The sequence below is a fragment of the Hippopotamus amphibius genome, chromosome 9, assembly GCF_030028045.1.
Source record: "Hippopotamus amphibius kiboko isolate mHipAmp2 chromosome 9, mHipAmp2.hap2, whole genome shotgun sequence".
NCBI classification, from domain to species: domain Eukaryota; kingdom Metazoa; phylum Chordata; class Mammalia; order Artiodactyla; family Hippopotamidae; genus Hippopotamus; species Hippopotamus amphibius.
Window position 1 is genome coordinate 90,657,597 of NC_080194.1, and position 18,987 is coordinate 90,676,583.

General features: G+C 46.4%; 1 protein-coding gene and 1 long non-coding RNA gene across 4 annotated transcripts; one reads left to right on the top strand and one right to left on the bottom strand.

Moving 5' to 3' along the window:
* Nucleotides 1-1,184: 1,184 nt before the first annotated feature.
* On the bottom strand, nucleotides 1,185-11,481 carry VPS11 (VPS11 core subunit of CORVET and HOPS complexes). Of its 2 annotated transcripts, none has more exons than XM_057750569.1 (16): nucleotides 11,279-11,481; nucleotides 10,533-10,677; nucleotides 10,301-10,436; nucleotides 9,459-9,622; nucleotides 8,560-8,807; nucleotides 7,627-7,828; nucleotides 7,071-7,222; nucleotides 6,256-6,442; nucleotides 5,402-5,548; nucleotides 5,088-5,276; nucleotides 4,824-4,985; nucleotides 4,454-4,593; nucleotides 4,164-4,366; nucleotides 3,861-4,032; nucleotides 1,833-2,055; nucleotides 1,185-1,695 (listed from the first exon to the last, which is right to left on the bottom strand). In XM_057750569.1, exons 1-16 carry the CDS (start codon nucleotides 11,467-11,469, stop codon nucleotides 1,531-1,533), a joined length of 2,826 nt encoding a protein of 941 aa, XP_057606552.1. In that variant the 5' UTR covers nucleotides 11,470-11,481; the 3' UTR covers nucleotides 1,185-1,530. The 2 variants fall into 2 exon arrangements, with proteins under 2 accessions (XP_057606552.1, XP_057606553.1); XM_057750570.1 differs by having other exon boundaries at nucleotides 10,533-10,819; nucleotides 11,203-11,418.
* A 150-nt stretch (nucleotides 11,482-11,631) lies between these two features.
* Nucleotides 11,632-18,753, top strand: LOC130861276 (uncharacterized). Of its 2 annotated transcripts, none has more exons than XR_009055558.1 (3): nucleotides 11,632-11,818; nucleotides 17,100-17,625; nucleotides 18,692-18,753. It is a non-coding gene; the product is annotated as an uncharacterized LOC130861276 (long non-coding RNA). The 2 variants fall into 2 exon arrangements; XR_009055557.1 differs by lacking the exon at nucleotides 11,632-11,818 and adding an exon at nucleotides 12,033-12,309.
* Nucleotides 18,754-18,987: the final 234 nt, after the last annotated feature.

Here is an 18,987-nt window from a genome sequence, read left to right on the forward strand (position 1 = left end):
CTTAAAGAAATATGCGGTGGTCAACACCCCCGAACCAGCTGACTTGACCACAGGAACACACCGAAGGCAGATGAGATCTGGAGGTGTCCTAAAGCTACCTTTGCTTCATTACCATGCCAAGATGCCCACCCAAGGGGGATATCTGTACTCTGCTGGGCACAATTCCTGCCGTGTGCAAAGCACATGATTCCCCAGCTGCTCCCCAAAATCTCTGCCTCTTTCCTAGAGCCCTGATGACATGTCTGCCTCCTCTCCCTTAAATTTCCTTATTCCCCTCCCTTCGGGGAGATGTCTTTAGAGCATCTGCTCTCCCTTCTCCACTCCTTGATCAATGCATAAAGTTTCTGCTCTGCTATACCGAACCTGGTTTTTGTTCGACTGGCATTTGCAACTCCAGGCAAAGGACCCATTGAGGGGTCACCCACCTGTTGGAGACCAGCAACACATCCATTGATTGGCTCCTTGGACCTTCATTAACAGCTGTACCAGAAAGATGCTGTAATTCCTAATGTACTGACGAAGAAACAGGTTTAGAGAAGGTTCAGTTGCCCTAAGTGAAATTAGGATTCAAGCTCAGGGCAGCTGATCCAAAGTGTATTCTTAAGCTGCTACCAATGTAGTGTACTCTGCCTCTTCTAAATACTACCTAAACCACAACGTTCAGGGTACTTCTTTTAAGTAAACAACCCCATAGGAGCAATTTTCAGACTGGTAGTGTAACCCAAATTACACGCAGACACCAAGCAACACAAACTTCAGCTGACGACTTCCAAGAAGAAAAAAATGTTTCAGTAAAGGGCCTTTTATCCTGCTTATCATGTGGTACCAAGGACAGCAAGACGCCCACCCACCCATCATGAAGGCAGGCTTAAGCCCAAGACTCCCCACCAGAATCTGCCTCTTGCTTGGATACCTTGTCCACAAAAAAGCCACAGAGACCAGCCACACTACAGAGCAGAGTCCTCAGTCCAGGCTGCTCTTGGGGCTCAGGCCTTAGGCCTTTGCAGAGCTTCTTCAGTAAACTGAACTCTACTAAATACCACAGGCCCCACTCATTACTGGAATGAAGTATCATCAACATTATCTTTAAGGAATTCTGTAGCAAGGGAAGGGGTGCTCCAGGAGAGCAGAGGGAAAGAAATACATTTTGCATAGTTAAAAATCACCAGGAAGTCCCCAGAATAAATCCTTCAACCCCGAAATGATTATATGCTTTTATTTATAGACTCGAGCCAGGACCCAAGCACAGCCTGGTGCTCTTGGATAGAGAATAAAGCAGCTATTGTCCAGACTCTGAGGTTGCTGAGGTGCCCTCCCCTGCTGGTCTGAAATGATCTACACTGCTCAAAAACCCAACAGGAGGAATGATGGGTTGGCCAAAGGAGGAGGCAGGAACGAAAGTCCACTTAAGTTCTGGGGGCATCAGATGAGAGCTGAGTCCTGGGCATGTCTGCCTGACTCCTGTGCAGCAGCCCTGTCTCTGTCCCCCTGCTGCTAGACCTCCACCATCACACCCCTCCCACTAGCCGCTTAAGTGCCCCTCCTGGCGTGCACGAGCAAGTCCCGCTGCAGCCCAGCCTCCAGGCTTGCAGTCAGTCGGGCTGTGGGAGGGTCGGTCAGCAGAGTCAATTTGTTGAAAACACCTCGGCCAAAGTAGTCAGCAATCACAGAGAAGCTGTCATTGGAGCACTTGAGCTGCAGGGAAAGAGAAGAGGTAAGAGTCAGAATCCAGAGGAGGAGGAGAAAAGAAATACCAGCTCCCAGAACTCACTGCCTCCCCATGGGGCAGGGGGGAGTGAGGAGCAGGAGTCACGTGGCCCACTCATCCCCACCTGGTGCTGGAACTGGTCGTGGAGATCTCGTTTCTGTTCCTGGGCCCGGATCATATCCATGACTTTGCGGTTTTCAGGGAGGCAGGTGGGGCAGTCGGCATCACTTTCCGAGTAACTCTCAAAGCAGTGTTGGTGGAAGGAGTGGCCGCAGAGAAAGTGGACTGAGGGCAACTCCAAGGCACTGTTACAGATGCTGCACTTGGTCTTCTGGAAAATCTTCGGGCTACAGGCAAGGGAGACCGGAAAAGAGTGGCCAACAGTGAGGGCAGGGCCAGGAGCCACGTGGAGAGCAAAGGCAGCTGGATGCAACAAGGAGAGGTCAGTCCCTGTTAAGGAACTATGAGACCCTGTTCTTCTTCCCACCTAAAGGGGATCACAGGAGGACCCCATGCTGGGCCTGCAGGGACTCTCAGCACACTCCCAGCAGGTCCATCCAACCCACGGGGGCACTTCTGTCTCTCTTTCAACTTCCGCTATTGCCACTAAATTGTCTTCCAGGTCTTTACTCAGATGTGACCCTTTCCCTTTCAATGAGGCCTTTCCTGGCCACTTTATAAATTATAACACACATACAGGGACTTCCTAGGTGGTGCAGTGGTTGAGAATCTGCCTGCCAATGCAGGGGACATGGGTTCAATCCCTGCCCCAGGAAGATACCACATGCCGTGGAGCAACTAAGCCCATGTGCCACAACTATTGAGCCTGCACTCTAGAGCCCATGAGCCCCAACTACTGAGCCCATGTGCCACAACTACTGAAGCCCACACGCCTAGAGCCCATGCTCTACAACAAGAGAATCCACCTCAATGAGAAGCCTGCACACCGCAATGAAGAGTAGCCTCTGCTCACCACAACTAGAGAAAGCCCGTGTGCAGCAACGAAGACCCAACACAGCCAATAAAATAAATTAATTAATTAAAAAAAAAATAACACACATACACCCCTCATCCTACTCCCCTTTCTCAATTTTCTCCTTAGAACTTATCACCATCGAACATACTACAATATTTTGCTTATCTAACATGTTTACTGTCTGTCTCTACATTATATATACAATATATAAGCTCCATGAAGGCAGCATATGGCCTGTGTTAAGAACAGACTTTCTGTTGGTTTCTGCTTTCTGCAGAAACTAACAAAATTTTAAGGCAATTATCTCCAATAAAGATGTAAAAGAATAAATAAAAATAAAAAAATAGAGAAAATCCAAAAAAAAAAAAAAAAAGAAAGAACAGAGCTTGGGACAAAATAAGGGCTCAGTAAACACTGATGAAATGAAATTGTTTTCTAACAAATATTTTACAAAGTTAAGGTAGATAAGACTTAAGAGTAGGGATTAAAGTCTACTATAAACACTTGTGAAAACTATCCACTTTCTATCAAAGTTTTTACTCCTGATGCTTCCAACCACAATTTAGATATGTGTTTAGAAAAGGTAAAATATGGGCATATACAGAAAGAAAAGGACCTGCTACAAGATATCCTCCAAAGCCCAATAAATCATGTTCTAGGTAATGAATCATTCTTTGGAATTCCTCCATTAAAACAGACCTTCAAGAATGAAAGGCTCAGGAGCTTCCCTGGTGGCGCATTGGTTAAGAATCCGCCTGCCTATGCAAGGGACGTGGGTTTGATCACTGGGCCAGGAAGATCCCACATGCCACAGAGCAACTAAGCCTGTGCACCACAACTACTGAGCCTGTGCTCTAGAGCCCGCAAGCCACAACTACTGAGCCTGCGTGCCACAACTACTGAAGCCTGCATGCCTAAAGCCTGTGCTCCGCAACAAGTCACCACAATGAGAAGCCCGTGCACAATGATAACTAGCCCCCGTGCAGCAACAAAGACCCAACATAGCCAATAAAGATTAATCAATAAATAAAATTTTTAAATAAATAAATAAATAAAATTTAAAAAACCCAAAACAACTGCTCTAACACACTCTATACAATCCTCTCTGTGAAACACGACACCCCATGAAGAACAAGGTTATCTCCAGATGCCTCTGCGCTTCCGGACGCCAAGTACCTTGCCTTCAGCTCCTGGATCTCCTGGCGGATGCGGGTGGTCTCCTCCCGGTAGCGGCGCACCCGGAGCTCATCCTGCGCGATCTGCTGGCTCTGTTTCTGCAGTTTTTGGACCAGGTAGTCCCGGATGACAGACAGGGTGGCCGTGGAGTTGTGGGCCAGGGTCTGCACCACTGAGGTAGGGGTCCAGGAAGAAACAAGACCATGAACCAAGCAGCCCTCTGGACAGAGCTGAAGGGGCCCTGCCCCAGCGCCCGACTGTCGGCAGCCTGCACCCAGCCACCCGCCTCGTCTTCCAGGGTACCTAGAAGGGGCGGCATGAGGTTCTTGCTCTCAATGTGCTTGAGCACGGCCGCCACGTACTCCTTGCAGTCCTCCTCCTTGCGGGCGAAGTAGCTGAGTGCCTGTTCCCACAGGGAGGGCTCCTGCTCCCCGTGGCGCTCGCACACGGCGATCACCTGCCGGTACTGCTCGTGCTGCATGTGGTAGTGCATGATCTGCTGGAACCTGCGGCCGGGCGAAGCACACGTCAGCACCCCTCCCCGGCCAGTGACTCGGCTGCGCCCCCTTCCCTGAGATTCTCCAAACTCTTACAGCTTCCCCTGCTCGTAGAGGTAGAGGACCCCATCCTGGAAGTCGTGCATCTGGCAGAGGACCAGGGCCTTGTCAAAGACGTCGCAGAAGCGGCCACTCTTCAGCAGGGAGATGGCCTCTGTGTGAAGCTTCTCCTTGACCTAGAAGAGGAGGGGAGAGCTGCTGGACGTTAGGGAGAAACGACAAGGCCTCTCGGGACCACGCAAGTCAACTATCTCTTCCTCTCAAACCAATTTCCTCTTCATGGAGGACCACTTAGCCCCCAAGGGTGAGGTGTTATTGGTCTAAAGAAAGCAGCAGGAAGCAACCAGGAAAGAAATGGAAGCATGGTCTTCTCTCCAGTGCCTCCGGCAGCTTTGCCAGGTCTCACCTGCAGATCCTCCTCGTGGGCCCAGTTCTGGAGTCGCAGCTCAAGGAGCGTGTCATAGATGCCCTGTGGGGAGTCAGGCTGCACCTCACTCATGTGCTCTAGGAAAGCTTTCAACTCTCGGGGGTTGTTGGCAAAGATGGGGATAAACTCCTCCGAGTTGGCCTAGGATGGCAAGGGAGGAGAGGAGACTGAGTGAGTGGGCTCGGTACTTGTGCTGCTAAAGTGATCCCTGCTGTCCAAAAGCCATTCTCCCTGAGGCCTCACCCTGCAGCCTGGAGCCTCCCTATCGCCTCGGCCTTCAAGGCTGGGCCGATAGTCGGTACAGAGTCCCTTCAGCAACTCAGTTGTCTGCTCTGGTATATGGTGCATGAGGATCTTGCCATAGCGTTTCATGTTGCTCTCTGCCTGCTCAAAAGGCAGCTTGCCAATGTACTGAAGGGCTTCCTGATAATTCTGTGGAGAAGAAGAGGGCAGAATAAGCACGTGCTCCTGCCTCAGCAACCAGGAAGCACTTTTCTCATCCCAGGGATGTCCTAGGAAAAGAACAGGACCCTGCCCGCGTCAAGAGGCTCAGCTACCTTGATGTCCTCTAGCTGAATCTTCAAGTACCACTCGTGATGTGCATGGTTCTCAGCCAAATAGAGGGCATGGGAGTAGTAGCCAGCCTGCCGGAGGACTTTGATGGCTGTCTCCACGTCAAAGTGGACTTCACTCTCACTCTTTGTCTGCCAGGGAGACATCAGACAAAACCATTCACAGAGAGGCTGTGGTTGGAGAAGGGAAAGGAAACATGCATCTGATTCTAACACCGGATTCTTAAGGTAATAACAAAGTTGATGGTTTTTTTTTTGGCCGTGGTGTGCAGCACGCAGAATCTTAGTTCCCTGACCAGGGAGCAAACCCGTGTCCCCTGCAGTGGAAGCACACAGTCATAACCACTGGACCACCAGGGAAGTTCCAAAGTTGATGCTTTTAAAACACTGTTATCCTGCCTCTCTGAAAGTCTTCCTCTGCCTCTACTATTAGAGGGACTCGTCTGGAAAAACAGGGCTTCCCTGGGCTTAAATACCATAAGAAGTTCTGGCATCAAAATGCAAGAGGGGTGGGAATTCCCTGGGGGTCTGGTGGTTAGGACTCTGCGCTTCCCCTGCTGGGGGGCCTGGGTTACATCCCTGGTAAGGGAACTAAGATCCCGCAAGTCTCAGTGCAGCCAGAGAAAACAAACAAACAAAAAAAACAAAACAAAAAAAACAACACACAAGAGGGGAGACAGGAGAGAACTCACAGGAAAGACTATTCCTCTTCCTAGTTTATGGACCAGAGTACTCTGATCCCCAAAGAAGGTCAGCTATTCCCTCTCTCTGCAGCCCTGGTGGAGCCCCTCATGCTCAGTGGGGCCCTCGAGGAATCCCCCCCCAGCACCACCCTGAACCTTGATGAACTCCTCCAGCTTCGAGCTGTCCTTGAGCTTGGTGTAGCAGTTGAGCAGCAGGGTGGTGTGGTCGGCATTGGCCAGGGACTGCCGGTGCAGAGTCTGTAGGTAGGCTGTCAGGTTGTGGATGCGCTGGGCATCCAGGAACTTGCGGATCACATATGACGGCTCCAACTTTCCAATGGTGCTAGGGAGACACATGATCAGATAGCATCGAGATCAGCATACTTCACAAACTTTCATGTGTGTACGAATCACCTGCAGATATTCTTAAAAGGCAAATTCTGTTTCAGCAGGTCTGAAGTGAGGCCTGAGATTCTGCAATTCTAACAAAATCCCAGGCACTATCGATGTTATTAGACTGTGGACCACATGAGTACCAAGGCTCCAGAGCACTAGTTCTTAAACTTGCCTGAAAAGAGCAAATCTAGAGAGGCTGGGAAAGAGGCTAGGCAGGGTCTTAAAACCCCTTATTAATTTAAAAATTAGTACCAAGGGAAGAAAGTGTGGAAGAGATGAATATCTTTTTCGCTTTAAATAATCTTGTCAAAATGAATATTAACAAAGGTCAAGCTAATATCTAAAATAACAGGTACTCATCACCTCAACTGCATACTGTCATGTCATATTTGACCCAAAACATTCCCTTTCCAATAAAGTATACTGTCTTCTCACCTGAAGCATCACAGTTTCTGTGAAAAAAGGACAGTTCACAGTGGAGTCCACCCCACCTTCCCCAAGTGCAAGTTTTATTAGCCTATCTAGCTGCCTGTCCCTGAATTCACAGCTATATCCTAAAACGCCTCCAGACTGACCGGATATACTGCTGGACAGCCCCATCGTGGTTGCCCTTGCTGTAGAGGTGGTCTCCATACTGCATGAAAATCTGCGCCAACCCATCACTGTCCAGATGCTGGCTCTTGGCCAGGTTAATCGCCATCTCAAATAGGTTCTTCTTAAACAGCATCTGGAAGAGAAGAGAGATTAGAAAACTGGAAGAAGCAGTCCTGAGAAGACACTTTCCCTGAATGTACCCACAATACACAAGCCAGACAGTTGTGAAGTTCCGATCAGCCTAGATCTTAGACAGGGTGAGAATTCTCAGATACCCCCAACACTAACATTACCTCACCTCACAAGGTTCTCTGCAGGCAAGCAGAGTGGACCCTGAGAGTGGGCTCAGGCTCCCAGCTACTGCTTCCCTCTAAGGCTTCATCCCAGGCCACTGACCTTGTAAACCTACCCCAAGGGAGCTGAGTAAGGCTGTGACCCAAAGGGAAGGAAACACCCTGGCCAAGGCGACTTGGGAAGCCTGTTCCTAGAGCTGCGTCTGGGTGCCCACGGCCAGCTCTGGGAACCTGGTGGCCTTGCCTCCAGTTTGGTCTGTGTGTCCTTCTCCTGCAGTGCGTGGACCCGCCCATCCCGCGTCAGCACGTACAGGGAGCCCCACTCAGCAAGCACATCCACTACATCCTCAAAGACGGCACTATAGGCTATGAACTTGTTGCACAGGTCATAGATGTTGAGAATCTGCTTGTCGGAGCTCTGGGAGTCCCTGCTGGTAAACTCTGACCTGTGTGGGAAAGAGAAAGCACCAGATATTAGTACCGCCTGTCTCAGGTCCCCTCAATTTCCTCTCCTGTAACAACTCTTGCACTGCCCATTCCATCCAGAACAAGTCGCCGCTTTGGCCCCTCTAGCAGCTCTCCTATAACATTTAGCATGGTACTAGCAGTTGCAGGAAGAGAACATATAGACCTGGTCTTACCCATTAGGATTCTATGATTAATACAAGCAACAGAATGAAAAATTAACTACATTCCAACATCCATTATTTAACAAATAATTAGTGTCTGGTGTATGCAGTCCACTGTGCTTATTAGTACTGAATGAAAACTACCAGCTGACAAGAATCAGTTGCATCACACTGACAACCCCGTCGCCCTTTCTCGTGGCTCAGAGAAAAAACAGCATCTTGCATTTCCCAGCACTTGCCAACTTCTCCACTACTCAATCCCTTGCTCCTCTACCCAATGTATTTTGACAAAGAAGTAACAATCCCAATACCAGGTCCCAAATTCCCTGGGGCGTTCTAGCACACCAGGGCTATTCAGCAAACGTCTGCAGCAAAAGCACACACTTCTCAGCAAAAACAAACATTATCACTGAGTCTAGGTGTAAGCACAATCTACGTAAAATCAAAGTAGGAGATTGACAGGATCCAGGCATTAGGAGTTTAAAATCCGGTTAACTCTGGGGAACAAGTTCAGCCCTCTCCCTTTTGCTTCCCTGTGGAGTCCTTACTTGGGAGAAACCTTCCGGTCACGCGAGACAATGACAAGGTAGCCTCTAAACCAATGAGCAATGAGTTTATGGCCCTCAAAGGCGAAGCAGGGCCCGCGTTCATCAGGTTGGTACAAGTAGACGCATTCATCCCCCGCCACTATGAACTGCAGGTCCTGAGAAGGGTCGCTTAGGGCTGAGCAGCGCAGGCCACAACCATGGGTGTCCAACTCCACACGAGGGTAGTCCTTTCCAGAAACTATGTAGGACTGCGAGAAGTAAGAGACGGGTTAACAGGCTCCCTTTGAGGAGGAGGCATCTAAGCCTTCCCAAAGGTATCCCCACCTCCACACCAGCTCTCTCTGCTTAACTCTTAGCACCCTGCGACTTTCCCTGGCTGCTCATCATCTCCACTAACAATTACCCATCTATTAAATAGATAAGCAGAGACCGCATTTCCTTCCTCTGTATATACTACCGCTGCTTACTACAGGTATTCTTCAAGTAAGAGAATTTTACTGCTTTATCAAAAAACGATTGCAAATATCATTAAGACAAAAAAAACAAAAAACAAAAAAAACCCAACTATTGCTGAAACAAAACAAAACTACTGCTGAGAGTACGCTGTTCTAAATTAGGAATACAGGAACCAAAGAAGTAAAGCAACTTGTGCAGGGTCACTTAACAAGTGAAGGAGGAAAACTTAGGTCTTTTATTACAAGCCCAAGAATTCTTTTCCTAGCTCTACTACTTCCCAGTCTCCTAAATGAAGAAATAAATATTAAGCTAGGCAAATGATTCAAAGCTTTATGATGAAAAATGTGCGAACTCTACCTCTTTTGTCAGTTCCTTACCCTAGCCCCGTGAGCAATGTTAAAGCCTTTCCTGCCTGCCCCTAACAGTGGAGGCCCTGGTCACACCTGAACATTCTCAGTTGTCACAACAAATAAGTGAGTGGTCTTTCCTGCTTGGCGAAAGGCCAGTCCAGTAACAGGATAGTTGCCCTTGTGCAAAATCTGGGTCTTGCTATGCCGGTCCCGAGTGATGTCCCCTTTGTTCAATGTAACACTGCCATCTGTGAAACCTGTAGGAGAGCAGGAAACAGCATTTTATTGAGGCTGAAAAGATCAGAAAGCACAGAAGGGGAAAAAGACCACCTGAGGATCTTTCTCCTCATACCCAACTTCTCCAGTAGTTACCATGAAGATCAGGACTCAATGACTCATTTTCAAAGAACAAAACCAAATGCTTTCCTATCCCAAACTTTAAAATCTCAAAGGTCTCAGTTCAGTACAAAGTGGTCTCATGAAAACAGCGAAGCTGAGCTGCAGAAGCAACTCTGAAGAAAATCTATAAAGAATCACGGGGTGGACTCCCTAGGTGGCACAGGGGTTAAGAATCCGCCTGCCAATGCAGGGGACACGGGTTCGAGCCCTGATGTGGGAAGATTCCACATGCCGCGGAGCAACTAAGCACGTGTGCCACAACTATTGAGCCTGTGCTCTAGAGCCCGTGAGCCACAACTATTGAGCCCATGTGCCGCAACTACTGAAGCCCATGCCTGGAGCCTGTGCTCTGCCACAAGAGAAGCCACTACAATGAGGAGCCTGCACACCACAATGAAGAGTAGCCCCCGCTCGCATCAACTAGAGAAAGCCCGTGTGCAGCAATGAAGACCCAACGCAGCCAATAAATAAATAAATAAATTTATTTAAAATAAAAAGGAATCACGGGGTGTTAGCTTTGCCTTCTTTCTGCTTACCAATGGCCATGAAGTTAAGATTTTCATGGACAGTCAAACAAGATACAACAGTCGGCTCTGTCCCTGGGATGGCAGGGAAGATTCGAGTGCAGAGGGGATTGCCACCATCTCTCTTCTCCAGGTTCCAGATCTTTACCTGTGGACAGACCTCAGATGTGTGAATGCTAGTCACCCTCCAACAAACCACCATTCCCAGGCTTATGGGTCCTTTTGTTTCCTTTCCAGGACTCACCAGGGGGTTGATGCCCTCTTCATCCTCACCAACAGAGGCCAGAATATTGTGCTGCTTCAATTGGTACAGGTGTGTCACCCGTAGTTTGTAGGCCTGGAAACCGGTAAGCTGTAGGGATCGGGGCAAGAACCAGATCTGGCCTTCCATATGTGCAGAGTAGTCAAGGAGCCTCCTTTCCAAGGAGAGATACTTATCTTTAGGCCAGAACCCAGATAACAACTAACATACATACAACTCTTTAAATTTTTCAAGGGTTTTTCCATAGATTATCTCCTGGAACTCCCCATCTTAAAAAGAGAAGAAAAGAAGGCCAGAGTTTAGTGGCAGCATTATGAACAACAAAGCAGCAAACTCATGGTCTCATTTAACTCCTCCCCCACAATATTGGGCTGGGGAGACAATTACAGCTTACGTATTCATGTTTTAAAGCCAACTTGCATCCGTTCTTTTCTTCGATCTTAAAAAAATAAATAAATAGAACCTTGCCAAATTGTAATTTTACGCCCCTTTTGAAAATAAGGAAATCGAAGCCCAGAGAGGTTAAATGACTCGCCCAGAACTGTTCGCTCAGTTGGCAACAAGTTAGAGAATGGACTTCCTCCTTTCTTCCCTCGGACCACAGAATGAGCACTGGGCGCCCGTCTAAAGGAAAGTGGCACGTAACACGAACCCCTTTGACAGACAGATTCATCCCAGCTGGAACTCTTCAGGGATTCGGGGAGGGAAGAGGCAGCTCCAGAGGAAGGATATCTCCAAAGACTAGGCTCCCTCGGCCTGAGTCGCAGACAGTGATGCCAGGAGGGAGGCAGAGGAACTTGGAAACAGAGGGTCCAGAGACAGGCGCGGCCCCGGGAGCAGCCCCATCATTGCCCAGTGGCTCCTTCACCAGCTCCTTGTCGAAGAAAACGAAGCGCCGCCACTGCAGGTAGGCCGCCATCTTGGCCAAAGGCCCCCGCCTCCGGGAGAGAGGTCACGTGAGAGGAGCAGGCGGATCACGTGACGCGGCAGCTTCCTGGAGCCTGGATGCACATGCGCTCTCCAGTCGGCGTGACAGCGTCCCTGAGCGGAGAGCTGGCCCAGCCGTTTGAGGCAGGGCTCCCCGCCCGCTGCTCGCTCCGCATTTTGCGGTTTTGCCGGCTCTGTAAGTGCACTGGCTGAAATGCTTCTTAAGAGCTAGAGCTTCACCTCTTTGAGTATCAGTTTCCTCCTTTACTAAATTCGCGGAGAATGAGGGATCAAGATGAGGAATGTCACGCGCTTTGTGAATCGTAACCCGCTGTGCCTAGGTGAATTGCTTTGTGCCCTCTTTAAGACTGCTTTAAGGCCTAAATGAACCGGTGTAAGTGAAACTGGTTTTTCGGCTGTAGGAGAGGAGAAATAAATTTAGAAGTTTGTGTCTCCCACCAGATACGGACTGTGAACCATAGTCAGTGTCTTATATTCGTTATTGTGCCCCTCTGTCAGGGCGCATGGCATGTAATGGGCACCTAAAACACGCTTCTTAAGGAAGCTGGGAAATACTGATGGAGTAGGAATTCCAAAAACTTGGGCTTTCTCTCCTTGCCATAGTGGCCGGGCGAACAGAGCGCAGCAAAGAGCCTTGAGCGATTTAACCAGTGGGAAGTGTGTGAGACACTCCATGGTACCCACCATTTTCAACTCGGGCAAAACCAACTGTCCGCGTGGGAAACTGCTGTTTGTGTGCCACAGGAAGCTACAAATAGGAATGACACAGAGTCATTTGAGATAGTATGCAATATGAAAAAGCAGCCATATGGTTAGTATTTGTGAAGTTTATTTTTGCATCCCTGCACCCCACAGCGTTTCATTTTCAGAACATTTTACTCTTTATTCCTTCCCTGGAGTTCCCATAGAGTAGGGCCTGTATCTTGGTTACCAGGAACCAGGGCTAACAGAGCCTGTAGATGCTCCGTGTTTGGTTGACACAGTGAATGTGGATAATTTTCCTCTTATCACCTCCTCTCCTTGATCTGGGTAAAGGTTAAAGGTGGTATTCATTTGTCTAAAGAAATGAGGGAAAGGCACACAGATTTCCTGATTTCCAGCCCAGATTTCTTTCTTTTTTTGTAACACAGGTGTTGGAACTGAGTCAGGATCTCAGTCCTTGGGCTGAAGCACAAGTGGGGAGTAGATGGGACCCACTTTGACCTGCTGAGTGTTTTCTGTACTATTCATTAGAATTTTTAGATTGTATGTCAGTCATTAAGCCTGTGGATAACATATGTTAAAGCAGGGTCCCCAAACCGCCCGCCCCCCCAGGCCACGGACCCATAGCAGTCCGCAGCCTTATAGGAACCGGGCTGCACAGCAGGAGGTGAGTAGTGGCAAGCCAGCGAAGCTTCATGTGCTGCTCCCTATCCCTCCGCATTGCTCACATTACTGCCTGAACCATCCCCCATACCTCCACCCATTCCATGGAAAAATTGTCTTTCACGAAACCGGTCCTTAGTGCCAAAAAGATTGAGAACTGCTGTGTTAAAGGAAGCAAAATGAAAGCAGAGATGTGAATAGACGACTGGCATGTTTGCTGTTGATGTGCTTCCTCCCCCTACCGTCCAATGGTAGAGGCTCAGCGTCTTCCTCTGATGTCTGAACCTGCTGAGGCCCTTGCTCACTGGATCTTCTTATTGATGAGGGTACAAAGGCAGAGAACTGGCCCGCCATGGCACCGCTTCAGACTTGCTGCCTTCCTTCCTTTCCTCTTTTTAGCAAATACATGTTCAGTACTAACTGTTCCTGGAATTGTACTAAATACCCAGAATATATACATGAAAAAGATGTGGTTCTTGCTCTTCAGGGAGCTTCGCCACCACCATACAGGACAGCCATAAACAGGACAGACAGTAACCAGCCCTTAATTTCTTTTTCTTTTTCATTTAAGTGTAGTTGATTTACAGTGTTTCAGGTGTACAGCAAGGTGATTCAGTGTGTGTGTATTCTTTTTCAGATTCTTTTCCATTATAGGTTATTACAAGATATTGAATATAGTTCCCTGTGCTATACACTAGGTCCTTGTTTATTTTATATAGAGTAGTATCTGTTAACTCTAAATTCCCAATTTATCCCTCTCCCCCTTTCCCCTTTGGCAACCATGTTTGTTTTCTATGTCTGTGAGCCTATTTCTGTTTTGTAAATAAGTTCATTTGTATCTTTTTTGAGATACCACAGAAATATCATGATATTTATTGTTCTATGACTTAATATGATAATCTGGGTCCACCCATGTTGCTGCAAATGGCATGATTTCATTCTTCTTCATGGCTGAGTAATATTCCATTGTAGATTTATATATATACACATATATATATCACATCGTATTTATCCATTCTTCTGTCGATGGACATTTAGTTTGCTTCCATGTCTTGGCTATTGTAAATAGGGCTGCTGTGAACATTGGGGTGGATGTATCTTTTTGAATTAGAGAGTTTTCATCTTTTCTGGATACCAGTCCTTAATTCCATGTAGTGAATTATACCTAACAAAGTGCTTTCATTTTTCATGAATTCTTCATAGCAACCATCTGCAGAAGTATCATTATCTCTGATGAGAAACAGTCTCAAAGAGGTTCAGGTGATTCTCTCTGGGCAAAAACATCAAAGTCCTTTGGAAATAAAACTAGAGTTCTTCAGTTCCCTAACCGTTAATTAAATAGTTTGCTGAGGTGTAAAGCTAGGCTACACCTGTCAGAACATACAGCAGGGCTTGTCTTTTAGTTATGCTTGTCTGAATCCAGGAACTTCAGTATAGTGAGGGAGATAAGAAGGCAGATCACGTGGGAAATGATCTTGTGTGCAAATTCACTTACAGTTCTGCATGATGAGAACTGGAGTTCTGAGGAGACAAAAGATAAAGAAGCAACTCAAGTTTTTAGCTTGAAATTAAAGAGACCATAATTCGGAATCAAGAATTGCCTAGCAATGCGCTCTCTTTTGCCCTTTCGCAAACTGCTGCCCATGATGTACAACAGGCATATCCACTAGAGGAAAACAGGAATGCTTCTTGTTCTAGCTGAAAACTTTTATTTTCTATCATTCCTAACCCCCCCACCCCCCCGCCAGGCTCTCTGGGTAGAAACCATTTTCTAGACTACTGAAAAATCTGTTTTTTTCTTCTCTTAGCCCCTAAAAAAGCTAGCAGCAGTTTCCACTTTAGGAACAGGAAGGTCAACCTAAAATAAACTCAGAGGTCCTCCAGGGCTCCAAGGCTACCATGAAACAGGAGAAAGAAACAATTAGCTGATTACTGATTGTGAAAACCTAGCCTGCAAAAAGGGAAATTCCCCATGAACTTGGCAAAGCACTTAACCATGCTTTTTACACTGCAACAGCGCACAGCTTTTAGTTTTATTTCTCTAGACAAAAAAACAAAAACAAACTAATGTATATTTGGTGCTTAGGATGTCCCAAGCACTGTGTAACATAGTTTACCTCCTTCTTTAATTTTGATACCAACCCTGGAGGCACGGACCAGCATGCCTATTTATTTATTTATTTAGGCTGCACTGGGCCTTAGTTGCAGCACAGGGGATCTTCATCATGGCACGCTGGATCTTTTAGTTGCAGCATGTGGACTCTTAGTTGCAGCATGTGGGATCTAGTTCCTAAACCAGGGATCGAACCCAGGCCCCCTGCATTGGGAGCGAGGAGTCTTACCCACTGGACCACCAGAGAAGTCCCTGGCATGCCTCTTTGAATGATTTGAAACTGAGGCTCAGGAGAGCTAAAAAACTTGCCTAGTGTCAAACAAGTAGCAAGTGGTGGGGTTCACAGACAAAGCCAGGTCTGCAAACTCCAAAGCCCAATATTCTGGGTGATCAATTATTTTTTAGAGAACACTCAAGTCCATAAATTTGTTCATAAGTCTGAGTCATTTTTCTGTGTGATCGTGAAGTCATAGAATTCAAGAACCCTAAAAGTCTTGCTTTCTGTCCTTGACACATAAAAATCCCCTCAATGCAAGCTGAGAAATGTTCATAAGCCTTTGTCTCCTCATCACGCACTCCCCCCCCCATTCTATTAAAACTCATAATGCCAAGATTTTTTTTCCTTTTGGCCATGCCACACAGCTTGTGTGATCTTAGTTCCCCAACCAAGGATCGAACCCGTGCCCCCTGCAGAGGAGTCCTAACTACTGGACCGCCAGGCAATTCCTACCAAGACTTTAAAAATGAATTAATATTCTAGTGTTAGTAAGGATGAAAGGGCTGTCATTCACTGCTGTGAGGAGTGCATATTGGGAAACCTTTCTGGAGGGTAATTTGGCAATATGTATCAAATGCCTAAAAGCTAGAATTTAAGGCCACATTTCCACTTCTAGAAATTTATGCTATGTAGATTACAAGGGATAGATGTGCATTAAAATTTTTCAATAAATGTGCCCATTGCAATTTTATAATAGTAAAAGGAAACATCTTAATTGTCAAATAGTAATTCTGGCAATTAAATATTGTACTCTCTATGCTATAATTCCATAAATATAGCCAGTGAAAATTCTGGAGAGGAAAAATATGACAGGAAAATGTTAAAAGTGCATGTATCGATTGATGTACATTATAATGCTATAAGTGATTTAATCTAGAAAATGGACTTGTGAGTGGTTTTTATTCTTTGTTTTTCCTATGTTCCTCTAGTTTTCTTCCATAACCAGATATTTCTTTTGTAAATTCTAAAAACATTGTTATAAAAGTAGAAAAAAAACTTATCCTGATGCTTCTCCTAAGGTTACAGTAAAATCAAACCCTCTAGTCCTTTGTGTGACACATAGAAAATTTTTAAAATTTTTGCTGAAGTATAACACGCAAACAGAAAAGCGTACATACTACAATCCATTGAATTTTCACAAAGCCACTTCAACCAGCATCCCAAAAGCCTGCCCTACGACCTCTTCTTACCCTGAAAGGGTAAGCTCCAACCCAACTTCTATCACTATAACTTAATTTTGTCTTTTTAAACTTTATACGAGTGAAGTCATAAACTGCATGCTCTTTGGCTTCTTTCACTCAACATTGTTTGTGGGATTTATTTACGTTGTTGAATGTAATAGACCAATTGTTTTCATTGCTGTATAGAATTCCACTGTGTGAATCTACCACTATTTATTTATCTATGGAGCTATTGATGGGCATTTGGGTAGTATTCAATTTTGGGCCCTTATGAGTTAAGCTGTTACAGACAGTCTCTTAGTGAACATATGCGTATATTTGTTAGATATACACCTAAGAATGGGGTTGCTGGGTGACAATCAATTTTTTAAAGTCTCCTGGATTATGTTCGCCCTAATCAACTTTGCCCTCAGCCCATGACATAACTTGCATGGTTTATAATGTATGCATGCATGGGCTCTGGCTAATGTGTTCATTTTACTCTTCTGTCAGTTTGGCACATATTCTGCAAGGCGGCAACTTTCTTCCCTTGTATTTCTAACAGTGTAGGGGAAGGGATGTAGTCCTCAAATGTTATTACAGGTTATTCTGGAGAACTAGTGGATTCAGCTCTTAGTTCATCTAAATCAGGTGTCTCACAATAAAAATTTCCCATTGTTTTACAGCTTGCTCTTGTGAAACGCTATTCTCCTCTCTGGTCAGAGAACAAAACAGGTGACTCCCCAGAGCACTTGCACCTGCTGCACCTCCCAGGACAGACACCCAGGTCAAGAAGCATAGCTGCAAGCAAACTGTGCTCCCACCCAGGGTATCCTGGGAAGGGGAGCTCACTTAGAGGAGCAGGAGAGACTGACTTTTTTACTCTTCCAATTAAGTCATTCAAAAGGTTTTCAGTAAGTGCATGAAACCACGAACATACTTGTTTCCCAACAGGCTGACTTCTCTGAAGGGAAGGACAAGGTCGTCCCCATCTCTTGAATCCCAGCACCCAGCACAGTGCTTGCATAGGACAGAGGGCCAATAAATGTTAAAACGCGTACTCTGAAAGGGATGGAAAGAATCTACCCTACCAGATAGCTGAGGCAGTTATTGAGAAAATCTTTCTCTGTGGAACTGAAATGACAACTTCTATGTTCCTCATTATGGCTAAACACCCCCCATGCGATGGAATGTTCTATAGCAGTAAACAAGGTGAATATATACTGGTATGGAGAATACTCCATGATTTATTGTTAGTTACCAAAAAAAAAAGCAAGTTGCAAGCAATCTAACTGTGTAACATTTTATCATTTAAAAAATGACAAGAGCTACTATTTCAAGAGACATATGTGTGTAAATACAAAGGGAAAGGCCTGAAATGTTACACATGTGATAACAGCAGATACCTCCAGAGGAAAGAGTGAGGTTGCATATATTATCAAAGGGATAGAGCTTTATCAAGACTATTGTTGTTTTTTCAAGATTACATTTGTGTATGGGACTTCCCTGGCGGTCCGGTGGTTAAGACTCAGGGCGGGAGTTCGATTCCTGGCTGGGGAACTAAGATTCCGCATGCGACACAGCGCAGCCTTAAAAAAAAAAAAATTACATTTGTGTAATTATATGGTGTTAAAGTTTGAAGCGAATTTCTATTTCTACCAATTTCTCTAAGACCTGAAGACTGAACTGTTCTTAAAGGGAAAGAAAATAGTCCTCTCCCTGGTTCTGTCAGTAGGCTTATCTTCTAAGCATAGACACCAGACTCTCCCTAAGCATCATAAAAAATGTAGGGAAAGGAACAGATAAGAGTTCCTTAACCAAGCCCTCGCTGTCATAGCCAGGGCCTTCACGAGAACCTTCTGTGAAGGAAAGCCACGCATCGATTTCGTCAGAGGGCGGCGACTGATACCACATTTAAGAAAAGTACGCTCATCTCAATAAAACTGGGAAACGAAAGCAAGTGCGCTAAGGGCCGTGCATATTTTTATGGAACTGTAAAGTACAGAGAGGGGAGTGAGGAGCGCCAGTACCTGCCCGAGGTGCTTTAATTCAGAAAAAAAAAAGTGCACAAGCCTTAACGGAAGAGAAACAGGAGGTGGTGCATCTGAGCTTAACCTATTACAGCCTCACAAATATTAAAAGTTTCTTTTGTGTGTAGAGATTCGCAATTTGGAATATTCTTTCTCATACAAATTAGAGTAAGGAGTTCAGGCAACTTCTGCCACTGACACGGCGTTATCGCCGACCCATCAGCGAACATCTCTTTTGGTGGCTTTAGTTTCCGCAAAGAAACAAAGGAGGGGTTGAGGTGGACTGAGCCAGAAGCGCAGCGGTTCTCTGATTTCCAGCCAAAGCCAATACCGACCAGCAAGCGAGCGCCTCTTCCGCGTGGCTGCGGAGGGGATGCGGGTCATTCCTGCTCCTCGGCCGGGGCTCCCAGGTAACCAGAAGAGGGTCGAGTGCAGAGCCGCCTATGCGCCGACTCGCTCCAAGCACCGGTCACTCCCGACGCTGGCAGTCAGACATCCAGCGCCGCGGTCGGAAAGGGCCCGCAAGCGGACAGGGACCGACGCT

What these genes read in the sequence shown, in the direction of transcription:
- VPS11 (XM_057750569.1), bottom strand. Translation starts at nt 11,469, where the DNA reads ATGGCGGCCTACCTGCAGTGGCGGCGCTTCGTTTTCTTCGACAAGGAG. An exon ending in GGGAGGCTCCAGGCTGCAGG is followed by an intron (nt 4,986 to 5,087) that starts GTGAGGCCTCAG and finishes TTGCCATCCTAG; the next exon opens with GCCAACTCGGAGGAGTTTAT. An exon ending in CTCTACGAGCAGGGGAAGCT is followed by an intron (nt 4,367 to 4,453) that starts GTAAGAGTTTGG and finishes GCCCGGCCGCAG; the next exon opens with GTTCCAGCAGATCATGCACT.